The sequence below is a fragment of the Argiope bruennichi genome, chromosome 9 (assembly GCF_947563725.1).
Source record: "Argiope bruennichi chromosome 9, qqArgBrue1.1, whole genome shotgun sequence".
Lineage (NCBI taxonomy): Eukaryota > Metazoa > Arthropoda > Arachnida > Araneae > Araneidae > Argiope > Argiope bruennichi.
In genome coordinates, this window is record NC_079159.1 from 101,082,417 (window position 1) to 101,096,632 (window position 14,216).

Consider the following 14,216-nt stretch of genomic DNA (forward strand, 5'->3'; position numbering starts at 1 on the left):
GATCTTATGATACAATTCTAGTTTTATATCAAATTTTGGTTCAGTCGGTCGGAAGAAAAGTCACCGAAAACCCATATTCGGTCTTCTGGTATTTCAGTCAGCGATAAACCGATAAAAGCGTCACGTTAGACTTAGTGAAAACAAACAATTGACAAAGATCGGATTTTTTTGTAAATATTTTTCGCTATTGGCATGCAATTAATAGATAATTGGTGATTTTCTTTAACTCTTCGGTTTGAATATGCTGAGAAGCATGCAGCTTTCGTATACATGAATATATGAATCTGTGTACTCGTGATGTTCTGACCTAAAATATCAAAATCCTTATAAGCAAGGGGATAGGAGGGGGGAAGGTTGTATTTAAAAACTTTATTAGCAAGTAAGCAAGAAAATTTCTTGGTGACCAGTCCCGCTGATTTAGTTAAATTAATATCTTATTTTGAAGAAATACTATTGTAATTTTCAAAAAAAAATCTGTAATTTTTAGTCGAGGTCAGATGACGAACCACGACTTGAAACGGTTTTTTTCTATATTCTCATACCATATCAACAAAAGATAAGAGCGTGAAATAAAGACGGTATTTCTGTCAAAGAACGAAAGTATATGGTCAATGATAGCCGCGATCTTTTGAAAGAAATTCACAGGAATTTAGAAATATGCACGTAAAAACTGACTGAATAGAGGCTACTTATTTGTCACGAATACTTTTTTATTATTCTACAATATGCATGATAAATATAAAATCATGTAACACATTTCTTCGTGGAATTGTTTTTTAATTCTCTTTGTATTCATATTTTAAATTTTTATGTAATTTTGGCTAACGATTGAAATTGATTGATTTATAGAGAAGAGTTGCTTTAATAAATGGTACAATATAAACATAAAATTATATGAAAGTATTTCAACTATTGTCGATTTGAATATTTTTTTTTTCTTCTATTTCATTGATTATTTCCCCTCAATTTTTGTTATAATCTTGTATTTCATATAAATATCTATAAAATTGAAGCTCAATCTTTTCTTCCATTTTTCTCTATTAAATTCAAATTAAATTTAAATAAATATTTAATAAAATATATAAGTCTACTTTGAATGGATAATTCTGTTCAAGTTTCGGATAAATTTTTAATTTGATTTTTTTTTTTTTTTTTTTTGGAAATAAATCTAGTGTTTCAAAACATTTGTTTGTAACGCTAGATCTAAAATTCTTTGGATATTTTTTTTAAATTTAATTTCTTTACTTCCCACAAATTTTGTATATAAACTTATATTTAATATAAGTATCTGTAAGATTTAAGCTGAATTTTTCGTCCATTTTTCTCTATTAAATTCAAATTAAATTTAAATAAATATTTAATAAAATATATAAGTCTACTTTGAATAGATAATTCTGTTCAAGTTTCGGATAAATTTTTTATTTGATTTTTTTTTTTTTTTTTGGAAATAAATCTAGTGTTACAAAACATTTGTTTGTAACGATAGATAGATTGAATGGATAATTCTGTTCAAGTTTCGGATAAATTTTTTATTTGATTTTTTTTTTTTTTTGGAAATAAATCTAGTGTTACAAAACATTTGTTTGTAACGATAGCATCTAAAATTCTTTGGATATTTTTTTCAAATTTAATTTCTTTACTTTCCACAAATTTTGTATATAAACTTATATTTAATAAAAGTATCTGTAAGATTTAAGCTGAATTTTTCGTCCATTTTTTTCTATTAAATTCAAATTAAATATAAATATATATTTTAACCCCAAATTAATTTAACGTTAATGTTAGGTCTACTTTTAATGGACAACTCTGTTTAAGTTTTGGATAAATTTTTAATTTGACTTTTTTTGGAAATAAATCTAGTGTTGCAAAACATTTGTTTGTATTGCTAGATCTAAAATTCTTTGAATGTTTTTTTTTTATTTCATTTCTTTACGTTCCATAAATTTTGTATATAATCTTATATTTAATGTAAATATCTGTAAAATTTAAGCTCAACTTTTCATCCATTTTTTATATAAAATTCAAATTAAATTTAAATAAATATTTTAACCTCAAAGTAATTTAACGTTAATTTTAATTCTACTTTGAATGGACAACTCTGTTCAAGTTTTGGATAAATTTTTTATTTGATTTTTTTTGGGGGGGGGATAAATATAGTGTTACAAAACATTTGCTCAACTTTACAAACATTTGAAAAGCTCAATTTGTCTTCCTTTTTTTTCCTATTAAAATCAAATTAAATTTAAATAAATATTTCAGACACCCCAAATAATTTAAACATTAGTTATAATTCTATTTTGAATGGACAACTTTGCTAAGGTTTTGGACAAATTTTTAATTTCCATTTCTTTTTGAAAAAATAAATCTTGTATTGCATAACATTTGTTTATTCAAGTGACTTCTCAATTTTAAAATCCGAAATCTGTTTCATTGTCTGAATCCTATCTAGTCAGGATGCCATTTTCCACTGAAACAATGCTTTAATTTCAGACGGCATTGACATAACGGCACCTCGGGGACATTGTTGTAATCCACAGCCTTTACGACCGGAAAAGAACAGAGATTTCGAGAGGGAACTTAACGAACACGAATTATTAGATTAAGATTCCGCTCCGCCGTTCGTTCCAAAATGTTTTCGAAACTGTTCGGTCGCGCTGGAAACCAATTTCGAAACCGAACAACCCGTTTCATAGCTTCCAGGCTCGTACGTTTTTAATTCCTCGTGTCACGTGACGTGGAACCCGTTTCCAAGTTCGCGCCGACTTAACACTTCCCCAGAAGTGGTTGTGTTTCCGGAGAAGAAAGAATACCGCGAATTAAGAGAAAATGTTCCCGCGTTACGGATGGACTAAAGGATTCTGATTTATTGCATTTCTGGGTGACGGTTTGTTTGTGTCGGTTTGGAACTTCGGAGCTTGGTTTTGAAGTGAAAGCGCGGGCACTGAAAAGTCTTCGATAAGATTTATTCATTTATATATTTTGTTGTTTTTTCGATAAAACTTCTACTTATTGGTTTAATTCCGACATTTTTTATTACCTACAAATTGTTCGTGTGATTTATGTGTTTCATTAAATTAAATTAACAATCATATTGTTTGCCGTAGTGCTAAAAGAGAATAAACCAAACAATATTTTTTTCAAAATCATCTGATGTGGAATTTTAATTGAAATTTTATCATAGCCGATGAGCCAAACGATATTTTCTACCAAGTGAAAAATTATCGTCTGCTTTAAAAAAAAAAAAAAAAAAGTGGAATCGATATAAATAGATATTATCGAGATTGTAACAATGTGATTACCGACAAATTTGCATCAAATTGAAATGAAGTAATGATTTGTTATAAGAAGAACTTATAGAGCAATTAATTTCAATTCGGAATCATAATCATTATCATGAGCAGTGCTCATATACCTACATTTCCAGCATTCCTGCAGATTAATAAAATTTATTTTTAAATTAAATATTATGCAATAAAATAAATGGATTCAGTCTTGTACAGCTGGCTAGCAGCTGCGGCTGTTGCCCCCTTTGTGGTCATTCTATCATGCTGGACACTTGCAGTTTTTCGAAGTTACAGACCGGACTGGAGACTTCTGGATATTTTTCTTTATGCTTTGGTCTGTATGGAAGTAGCTTCGGCTCTTTTTAGCTTCGGATATTCGATACTTGAAGCTATTCGTCCAGCTCTGGAAGCCCCCTGTCGGTTCATTATATGGGGACTGACGGCAACACGTGTTTTTCACTTATCTGCTGTGACATCTTTGCTGCTGGACAGGGCACTCGCGTCAAAGTGGCCAAATACCTACAGATCGAGTGTTCGACACAGCCAGGTATGTAGATGAATTTGTCTTTTTTTTCTGCGCTCTGATAATTCACACGTAAATGAACCGTCAAAGTTAATCTAAAATTCTTTGAATTTCTTTGCTCGCTGAAGATAGTGTACGATATATCATTATTTTTGATATTCTAGAAAATATTAATGTTTTCTGGTATTGAATATGAATATTTTTTTATATATCTTATACAAAAAAAAGAATATTTCACAGTTTATTTGTCTGTCGAATAAGTTAAAGTTAATGAAGATTAAAAAGCAAATAAACGTGAATTCTAAATAAATTACAATCTCTTGGTATTTTTTCTTTATATTTCCTGTGTTTTTTTCTTAAAAGAACGCTTAAAATCGAACTTCCAAAAATAAGCATTTATTGATTGTTATTTTTAATTTTATGAAGTTATTTTCTTGTCAAATGTATATTTATTTATTTATTTGCAATAATAAAGACAAATTTCGACACGTTTTCAGTATTCTCAATATTCTCATTGTAGTTGTTTTCCTTTTCTAACGATCTTCATTATTTTCTGTTGTAGAAATTTTTTTCATAATTAAGAAATTAATTTTGTGCCATATTATGTTATTTAACCAAGTATATTGATTAAGCCCGTAAATATTTAATAATTATTAGAAGTCTTCTCTATAAACTGAACCAAATAAAATGAATTATTTTTTTCGCTAATAAATGAAGTAACTTTAACAAAAGGAAATGAAAAAAATTTTTTAACAAAATATGTGTGGAAAATGCTTGAAAATTCTCATGCTCTGAAGAATACATGAAAAAGTTTCGGTAGCTGCATTCCTTAGAAGATGGGAGGTGAATACTGATTTTGAATCCTTAGTTGTAAACTCCTAAGCATGCGGCGTCGTGTAAGGGGGTCTGTTGCACGTTAAATCCGTCATGCCAAACGTCCTCCCGTTGGTGTGGTGTGGTGTGGAGAGGGGGGTGCCAGATCAGGTGTCGTCCTCGTCATCTGACCGTGGTTCAAAATTACGAGGTCCGTCCCAAAATAGCCCTAGTGTTGCTTCAAACGGGACGTTAATATAACCAAACCAAACCAAACCAAACCTAAGCATGCGGCATCTGTTAGAACTCTATTATCAATTGCAACCTCTTTGATCTCGAGAATCCTTATGAAAATAGCCGTGCAATTAATCCATGATGGTGAAATAGTTGAAGGCGGACTTTTGCCTACCAAACTCAAGAGAGGAATTTTTATTTATAATTAATAGTTCTCAAGTAGCTTCGTTGCAAAACATTAATTTAATAAAATACATTACAAAAATAAATAAATAAGGAGTGCGACGCAAACAATAAATTTATTAAGGATTTTCGCCTCATAGCATGCAGATTTCTCCCCTCCGCCCCTTTTTTTTTAGATTTGAGGACTTTTTTATCCAAAGGGAACATGTCATTTTTACAAATTGATATGTTTATAGAGTGGATATAGTTAATTTTTCAGATGTTTAATATCTTCAGACAACTTTACAAAAGTAGAAAAAAAATTTAGACAAATAAGGCTGTACTTTGAATAATTTAATTTTAAAATAGGAAAATTGAAGAAAAAAGACATTTAAAAAATGGGCACGATCATTTTTAATTTTAAAAAAGGCCTCCCGTATAACCAATAATTATATCTGTATATGGGACATAGGAAATGTTTAAAGGCCTTTTGCTAAATGTTATACAAAATGTCAGAAAATGGAACGTGCAATTTATTGTAACATTCTACAATCACATTGTCAGCTTGTATCAAAATCTCTTAAGTCCAACTTTTATGAAAATACGAATTACTTGGTTTCTAATAAAAAACAAATAATCGATAAATATTATTTTAAAACGCTTGTAAGACACTTTATAGTATTAGTGGTGCTAATGGGTATGTTTAAAACCTTGATTGGTTCTTTCAGTGGGCTTTTTAAAGTTATTAATATCACTTACAAAAATTTTCATTTTTTCACTTGCATGGTTTTGGTACCAACCAGTCGATGATATAGCAAGTGTTTTTCTTAATTAAATGTGAATTTCTCTTTTTGTTCCTATAAAATTTTCTTGGCGAACTCCAGAAGTTGGATAGATTTATCTCTAGATAGTATATAGTCGATATTGTTTTCAAACTATTTACTTAAAAAAAAAAAAGATTTTAAAGAATATCTCAAATTTAATAAGTTATTACATGACTATTGTTTGATACGATATTTTGAATATCGAATAATATCGAATGACATTTTATAGTATCGATGTACTGCCAATGGTTTATTATTTATTTGCTTTTGAATAATTGATCATCTCAATTTACTCAAGTTACTATCTAAATGACGTATAGCAAAATATGACAGCTTGAATATTAGATAATATCGAGCGCAAAGCATATATGCATGGTTTCTATAAGCGCAGAAATTGCGCGATCCTTTTACGATATTCGATATTTCGAATATTGTACAAACATCGCATAGGCATAGAGAACTTTCGCTGCTTACGTTGTCAAATGCATAAAAAGATAAATGTCGCCCTGTAAAAAATATGTTTCTCTCCCACTTGACAAATTTGCTTTTAAAACATCCAATAAACGGACGATTTATTTTTCTTTCACTGTGCAGCTTTCATTCCAATATATGTTGCCAGGGACATTCATCCCCTTTTCAATTTTTCTGCAGTTTTTTTTTTTTTTTTCTGGGGGAGGGTTCTTTTTTGTATGACTTTTTCCCTACTATTCTTTCATAAATTTATATAGCAACACAAAAATAATGTAAGTAATACATTTTTGAAACATGAATACAATTTTAAAGTAAAAATAATTTTTAATCCAATAAAGAGACATTGAGGAGGTGCAAGTCACAATAAATTAGATCATTATGGATAAAAATGGAACACATTATTGGTTTGTACTTTATAGAAACCCCAGCTATTCAATAAACTTCTTTGAATTAATAAATCATAAAAATTTCTCAATAGAGGTTTTACAGCAATTTATTTAATAATTAATTGTTTGCTTATTAAAAATTACGATTCCATGTACAGAAAGTGTTATTCAATCTTAAGTATTCCCATTCTTATTAGCTGAAATATTATAGATATTTAAAAAAAATATTTAATTGTCTTCGAATTACTGTTTGAAATATTTAATTAAACTTCTTATCAATTTTTAAAAAAATTATTTGCTTCAAAAATTAATAAAAATAAGATTTGGTAATTTTTAAAAATCGTTTGATTCAATTCACACATTTTATATACTTTTTTCATATTATTAAAAAAAGGAATTGCTAATATAGGATTTTATACATTATAATATTTAGTATCAAATTACTTTTTATCTTAAAATATTTTATATGCTTATCAAAAAAGATTTTATAGACTTTCGCTTAAATATTCCTTCGAATATTATATATTTTTATTTTTTCCCATGTGACATTTTCTTCACGTAGTCATTAATAGATTTTAAGAACAATAACTTTTGTCAAATCATAATAATTTAGATTATATGTTTAATTACAAATTCTGAAGTATAAGGAAGATGGAAATTTTGGGACAATTATTTAAACAATTAGTTTTTTGCTGATAAGAGATTTATGAAGAATATTTTCTAGCGGAGCATAACTCGATATATTTGATGCTATGACAAATTTTTTATATAGTTGTTTATTTATTTTCATTTGTCTCTAATATCTTTATAAGATGAATAAAATAATAATATGCCGAGCAAATTAGTTAAATTAAATTTGATTAAATAATTATTATTAAAATAAATATCTTTATAGTATATACATATCTTCATAAATATCTTAATAATATCTAAATAGCTTTTATCTTTTCATTATATTGAAAAGTATAAAAATACTTTACACTTATTACATTTTTCTCTTTCCTTCAGAGCGTTAAACGGATTGAAGAAATTATAAACTTCCTGGAACAAACTTATTTAAGCAGATTAACCTATTTTGTTTTAATGGCTGATTCTGAACATTTCTTTAAAACTGTAATTTTTAACAAAGCATTCTAAAAAAATACATGAATTTAATTCTTGATGTGTGTTTATATTTTAGGTGAGGTATCACGTGATCGTGCTGGCCATCATCTCCATCTTCGTGGGGGTGACCTCAGTGTTCGCTCGTCTGCCATCTGCCGCGAACACCTGCTCTCTGCACCCCCTCGACTGGGATATTAAATTCTCAGCATTCCTCAGCTGCGTCTATGCCCTACTCCTGATCACAGGTAGGACCGTTCATTATTGCAATTTATGTGGAATTCATAAATAATTCTTTTCACAAAGTTATTATATTATTATAAATATTGGGTGGTTAATAAATGAAGGAACTCCATAGATCTAGTTCAAAAAGATCCCAAAAAGTTATAATTTTAGTTGAAACCACATGGGGGAATTTGGTTGATAACTTTTCTGATGAATACTATCACACATGTTTTCACAATTAGGGTTACATAATAAGCCCCATGCTATTAAATAATTTTCAATTTAAATGTAGTGCACTATAACGCAGAATAATAATTGATGAGATTTATCAATAAATTTATTTAAATATACTTTTAAATACATCGGTGGCTACCTTCAGGGTTTTTTTTTATTAGACGAGATTACACATGTATATTATTTGAATTGCTATTGGATGTAGAAATTCTGAATTTTGAATTAAGTATTTGAATTTCGCATCTAAAATTTGCTTTGAAAGAAAAACTCTATTGTTTGAAATTTAAGATTCGTAAGATATTGCAAAATAATTGCTGTTTTATATTTGGTTAAAGGAGTTCTCGTTCATTTTTCAAATACGTCTAAGTACAGAAACAATTATTTTTAATTACCGCCCTTCGAATTTAAATTGCCGATATTAAAATTTTTACAATTTAGGGTAGGGTGCTAGTTTATGATCAATACAAAAACTTTTCTGTTTTGACAAAAATATTACAAGTAATCAATTGAAGTCTCGGATTTGGAAATAAATACATGAAGTTTACTGTTTTATCAAACTTTCAAGGGAAATGCAAATTAAAATACTTGATTTTCTCTACGAAGAATGAATTTATTTTCCTGCTGGATCACATTTGTCATCAACCTAGTGCTAAAAACCATTATTTTTTTAATACCTTAATTTTTTTTAAACCTTACTAATATTATATATCTCCACAACCATTTTTCAACAAGTAAATAATTGAACTTACTTGTTGAAAAATGAATTAATTACCTTTTTAAATGTGAATGTACTCATTTCTGTAGTAATGTATTTCATTACATAAAATAAAGTCAAATCATACTCATGTTCGAGTATTGTGTTACAAGTTCATTATGAAAATTAGTGCTGATCTTGCATTTTGCTGGAAGAAAAAGTATTTGACGTTATAGCACAAACTAAGACATCTTATAATGAAATTCTTAATGGCATGCGTAGTCATATTTGTCCAGTGACTATGGATCTATTCATTGATTTTGTTCGGTTATGAATCTATTCATTGAAGATTTTGACCAGTTAAAAATTATTGAAAATTGAAATAAATGAAAAAGAAAGCACTCTTCGTATGCTAAATGCCAGTACAGGTTGAATATTAAAAAAAATTTAATTAATTTTTAAGAGAAAATACACAATGCCGAATTTTAGGAAAAATATATTTATTTGGGATTTTACCACACTTGATTCTCCTAGTTAATATTTATCTAACAATAATATGCTAACTATCTTTTCCCAATATTGAAAAACTGATCCTTTGTGTAATCTTTCGTATTCTTTTTTTTAAAAATAAAAATAATAAAAATGCATTAAAAATCATCTAACTCAATTTTTTTTTGCACATAATTAATTATTTGTATACTTACTTTAAAAGAAATGAAATAATTCATTTTAAGTAATGAGCATTATTAATTAAATCTTGAAACAAAACTTTGTTTAATCATTGCTTATCATGTATAGCAATCGATTCGATAAGAAATATTTTTAAATAAAATAACTGAATTGCTAAATCTTTGATCTGCTTTTTCAGATACCGAAATCCTAACTTGACAAAATTATTCAGCTTATTAAAGTTAAAACCTCGTTTTAAAAGCGTAAGGTGGTGTATAATAACTATTATTATAAATTTTTAAATGTTTCGAAAGTTCTCGATATTGAAAATCACTTAATTTGATTTCTAAATTTGCCTAATTAAATTCTAATTTTGCCTATCAAATGATATATCTGATGTAAGATTTAATATACAAAAATACTAAGCTATTTTATTATAAAAAATAAAATAATACTGTTTCTTTTAAATATCTGTTCTTCAATAGTAAACTGAAAATGCGATTAGATGTTATAATAATTATTAATTTAGCAAACTTAGAAAAAATTAAATTCATTCAAATTTAACCTTATATGTAAAGTCAAAACTATACTGCATTTATTTTCATGAGTATAAAAATATAATTTATTCTCATTTTAATATACTTAAAATAAAATTTTAAAAATACTGAATTCCTCGCAATTCGAAAATAATGAAAATTCAAGATATTTTTTAGTAAAAATAATAACTCATTAAAAATATATTTCTACCCAGAAATTAGAAAAACAGAGAATGATTATTGTAAAAACTATAGTGTCAAATTTCATATCAATCTATTGAAAATAATTTTATCTGTTAATACTGACATTTAAAAAAGAAAGATGTTTGGAGAAATGTGCAATAAAAATCTTTATCCTTTTATGAAAGTTCTATTAATTACCTTTTTAAATGTGGATTTATGAACTTCCAATTTTTCAAATCTATCTGTATTATTTCATAATCGGTTAAATACTTCCTGTTTTATGGCCTAAAATTTGAAAAAAAAAAAAAAAATCTGTTTTTACAAACTTTTCTAGTTCTCTTTAAGCATATATGCTTTTTAATTGTATGTATAAATATATCTATACATATAATTATACAATATGATGTTTTATGCTTAAGTTTTAGAACAGAACAAATGAATGCTATATATATAAATATATGAAAGCACAAACCAACAAGTATTAAAAAAGCGCTGAACGTGTCAAATAACGGTAAATAATTTCAAATATTTATGTCAATAAATGGAATGCGCTAATTATTATTATCTATGCACAAAGTAACCATTTTGCTTTTAGTTACTGTCAAAGGTATGAATAGATAACTCCATTTACATATTTGTTTACTGATTAGTGACAGACAAGTTTAATCTCTTCCTTTTGTACCAGTTCACTTAACTAGCATGATTCAGATTCTTTTTCTTTCTTTAAAAATAAAATTAGAAAAACCGTTCCATTTAAATCAGGAATTATCACCTAATATATTCATGAATTCGATTTTTGGTTTTATGTTGATCGTGTTGTAAGAAGTTGTTATCGAAAATATGATTCTTTTATTATGTTATTATTGAAATGGATGTAATGTAAAGTTAGTTTTGTGATAAAGTTTCTTTCATCAAACACTGTAAGATTTTTGATTTTTATAGTTCAAGAATTTCCATATTGGCATCTGATAGATATTTTTTTAATCGTAATCGTAATCGTTTGCAGTAGTTTAAAAATTCCGAAAGCTTTTATTCCACAATTTATCTTCCATGAGTTTTTATATCTTAAAGATAATTTTTTGTAAACTCATTCTAAGTTATAAATTATTTTTTTCTTTTATTCTTGAGTAATTTAATTATTATTATATAAAAAGCATTATTCCGCATATGAGGAAGATATCTTTTACCGTCAAAAAAGAAAGTTATGATTTGCCTTGAATAATAAGCAGAATAAAATTACGGTTTCCGTTACATAACATTCATTGCTTAACATTGTTGTTGCATATCTTTATTTTGGATGAAAATATTTAGAAATGGAAGAAAGAGAAAAATAATTCTTTTTTTTATCAAGGTTATGAAAGATAAAATTTAACTGAATGTATTTGATAATTCTGTTAATTTTCTGGCTATTCTTTAAAAACTATTTTTAATAACTAATGCCAAAAGATTTTTTCAATTCAGGAAATTTACGAATGTTTTAAATCGTTACATATATTTAGAAATGATAGATAAAGTAATTTATTTTAGAATGAAGCTTTATTCCTTTTATTATCGCAAGAATTGCAACATATTTACTCAAGCATTCCACAATTTTCTAAAAAAAAGATTTTAACTTTCCCATCATCTTTAATCTAGGAAGTTTATTTCGTGTAATCGATAAATATATGCGATACAGCAATTTAATCATTACATTTTTTGTCAGTTTAATCCTTTGTCCCTTTTCTTTAATCTCCTTATTAAATATGTTTAGAAGTTTTTGATTTTGATTTTATTTTTTGATTTATTTATTTTTGCCATTGCTGAAAAATAAATAAACGAAAAAAGGAGAAAAAAGAACCAGCTGAGGAAACACGATTTTTCCCCCTGGAACATTTCAAAATAATTAGGGTTAATTCTTCTTATTTTTTAAAATTTATTTTTAACCATACCAAAAATTAATTATTTATTAACATTTATTTATTTATTTGTTATCATTGTAACACAAGTGAGTATAAATCCATAAAATAAATAATGTTTCCAAAGAATGAAATGTATTGTGTGCAAAATATCATTTAAAAAAATTATTAAAGTGTTGAAACAATCTTATAGAAATAAGATTGGTACTATTAAGGAGCTTATTTTTAAAATTTTAAATTCTTATAAAATTTCATGTTATAATGTCTTTGAAGTTATTAAGGTTGTAAACATTTAATTTCCAATTAAAAGTTTGTAAATCACTCTTTTTTATGACCACCTACTAAGAAGAAGCTTTCAGATATGACAGTCAGATCTAACACTCAACATTATTAAATGTTTTCAACATTTTTTTTATCATGAATCATAGGACTCAATTTATGGACATTATACCAGTCTATAAATATTATTAAGTTAAAAATTACTAACGCAAAATAGCCAAAAAATAGCCCAAAGTATTTAAGAAGAAAAGAAAGCGCAAAGTAGATTTTACTTTTATTTAATGGATAATGTAGATGTTCGTTCAGCACTTGGTTTATTTATTATTTCATTTCGACAATTCTGTAATAGATTATGTCAGTCGTGATCTGCATTTTCATGAAATTTAAGTTGGAAATCTATTGTTTTTTTATATGCTAATGCATAAAAGTTTATGCTTGCTCGTGCTATGAAAAGTATAGATTGAATATAAGTTGATGAAGTATTATTTTGATTCTTTCTTCTTATATAGCCTATGGTTAGAATCTTATTTCAAGTACAGTAATTCGATTGAATGGCTCATTTAATGAAACTCGAACACTCTACACCTCTTTTTCTTCAACTTTCTTTCTTAAATTTCGGCTTCACTATCCAGAATAAACCTTAATGATAGGTCCGATCTTTTTTAAAGATATTGTAAATTTTGTTCTTTTAAATAGTAATTTTGACTGCAAAAAATTCAGAATGACTTAAGATAAAATCACGACAGAATATGAAATGATTTATCTCAATCAATGAAATGAATTAAAGTAAAGCTAATAAATTCACGAGACATTTTATAATAAATGTAAAATGTTCACTAATCCGATAGTTCCGATTTGACGCATTTTTGCTGGAAGTGATTCATCTTGCTGTCCATGTCTCAACATACAGTTACAGTTATTGATAGAATCTATATAAATAATATCCTTAGAGTTGATTATCCGCAATTAGATGTTTGGATTACTGTAGATGAATTTGGGAATTTTTAAAGCAATTATTTTAATACTCCATATTATATTTCAATACTTATTATAATCATCTATGATATAATTCTAAGAATGAGAGGATTATTTATATTATTCTATTGTATGACCATAGAATATAAATAAACATATTTCTGCTTGCTCTTAGAAACATTGTCCATCTAACAAATCAAGAGTTAATCTAAGTCCGTAAGAAACTCTAGGCCTACTTTTAAAATCTAACCAGCATCAGTTTCTGTGGCTTTTAATATTTTAATAAATGGTACCATAACGTGAAAAATAGCTACGCGATGTCTCCAAAATTGGTAGTAAATTATTCATTGTATTACAAAGCTTACATAACGTTATTAAGTATGATTATTTATGTTTTTATTGTGTTGAAAGTTTGTTATCGTTTACAAAACTCTGTTTAATAAATGTTGTTACAAGGAATTACATAAGAGTAAATTATGGTTCCTAAGGAGTGGCTTTCTTGTTTAGATCAATAAATCCAGAAAGAAATAAAAGAAATAAAAATTCTCTAATGACTTAAAAACTTGAGAGCGCTCCAGAAAATATTTCTCATTTTGTTAGAGCGTAAATATGTAATTAATTTTTATTTATCATTAAGATTCAAGACCCGTTTTAAAATACAACTCGAGAAGTCCAAAGAATGAGGTTCTGCTTTCATTCAAAACGCATTCGGCTGTAACTGCAAATTA

At 26.9% G+C, this 14,216-nt stretch overlaps 1 protein-coding gene across 1 annotated transcript in view; it reads left to right on the forward strand.

Moving 5' to 3' along the window:
• The first annotated feature begins 2,798 nt into the window (after positions 1–2,798).
• The window catches only part of LOC129985285 (uncharacterized), an 82,664-nt gene continuing 71,246 nt past the window's right edge, over positions 2,799–14,216 (forward strand). The window contains exons 1-2 of the mRNA XM_056095261.1: positions 2,799–3,831; positions 7,878–8,046. Of these exons, the coding sequence (XP_055951236.1) occupies positions 3,481–3,831; positions 7,878–8,046 (520 nt within the window). The 5' untranslated portion in view covers positions 2,799–3,480. The remainder of the gene's footprint in view (positions 3,832–7,877; positions 8,047–14,216) is intronic.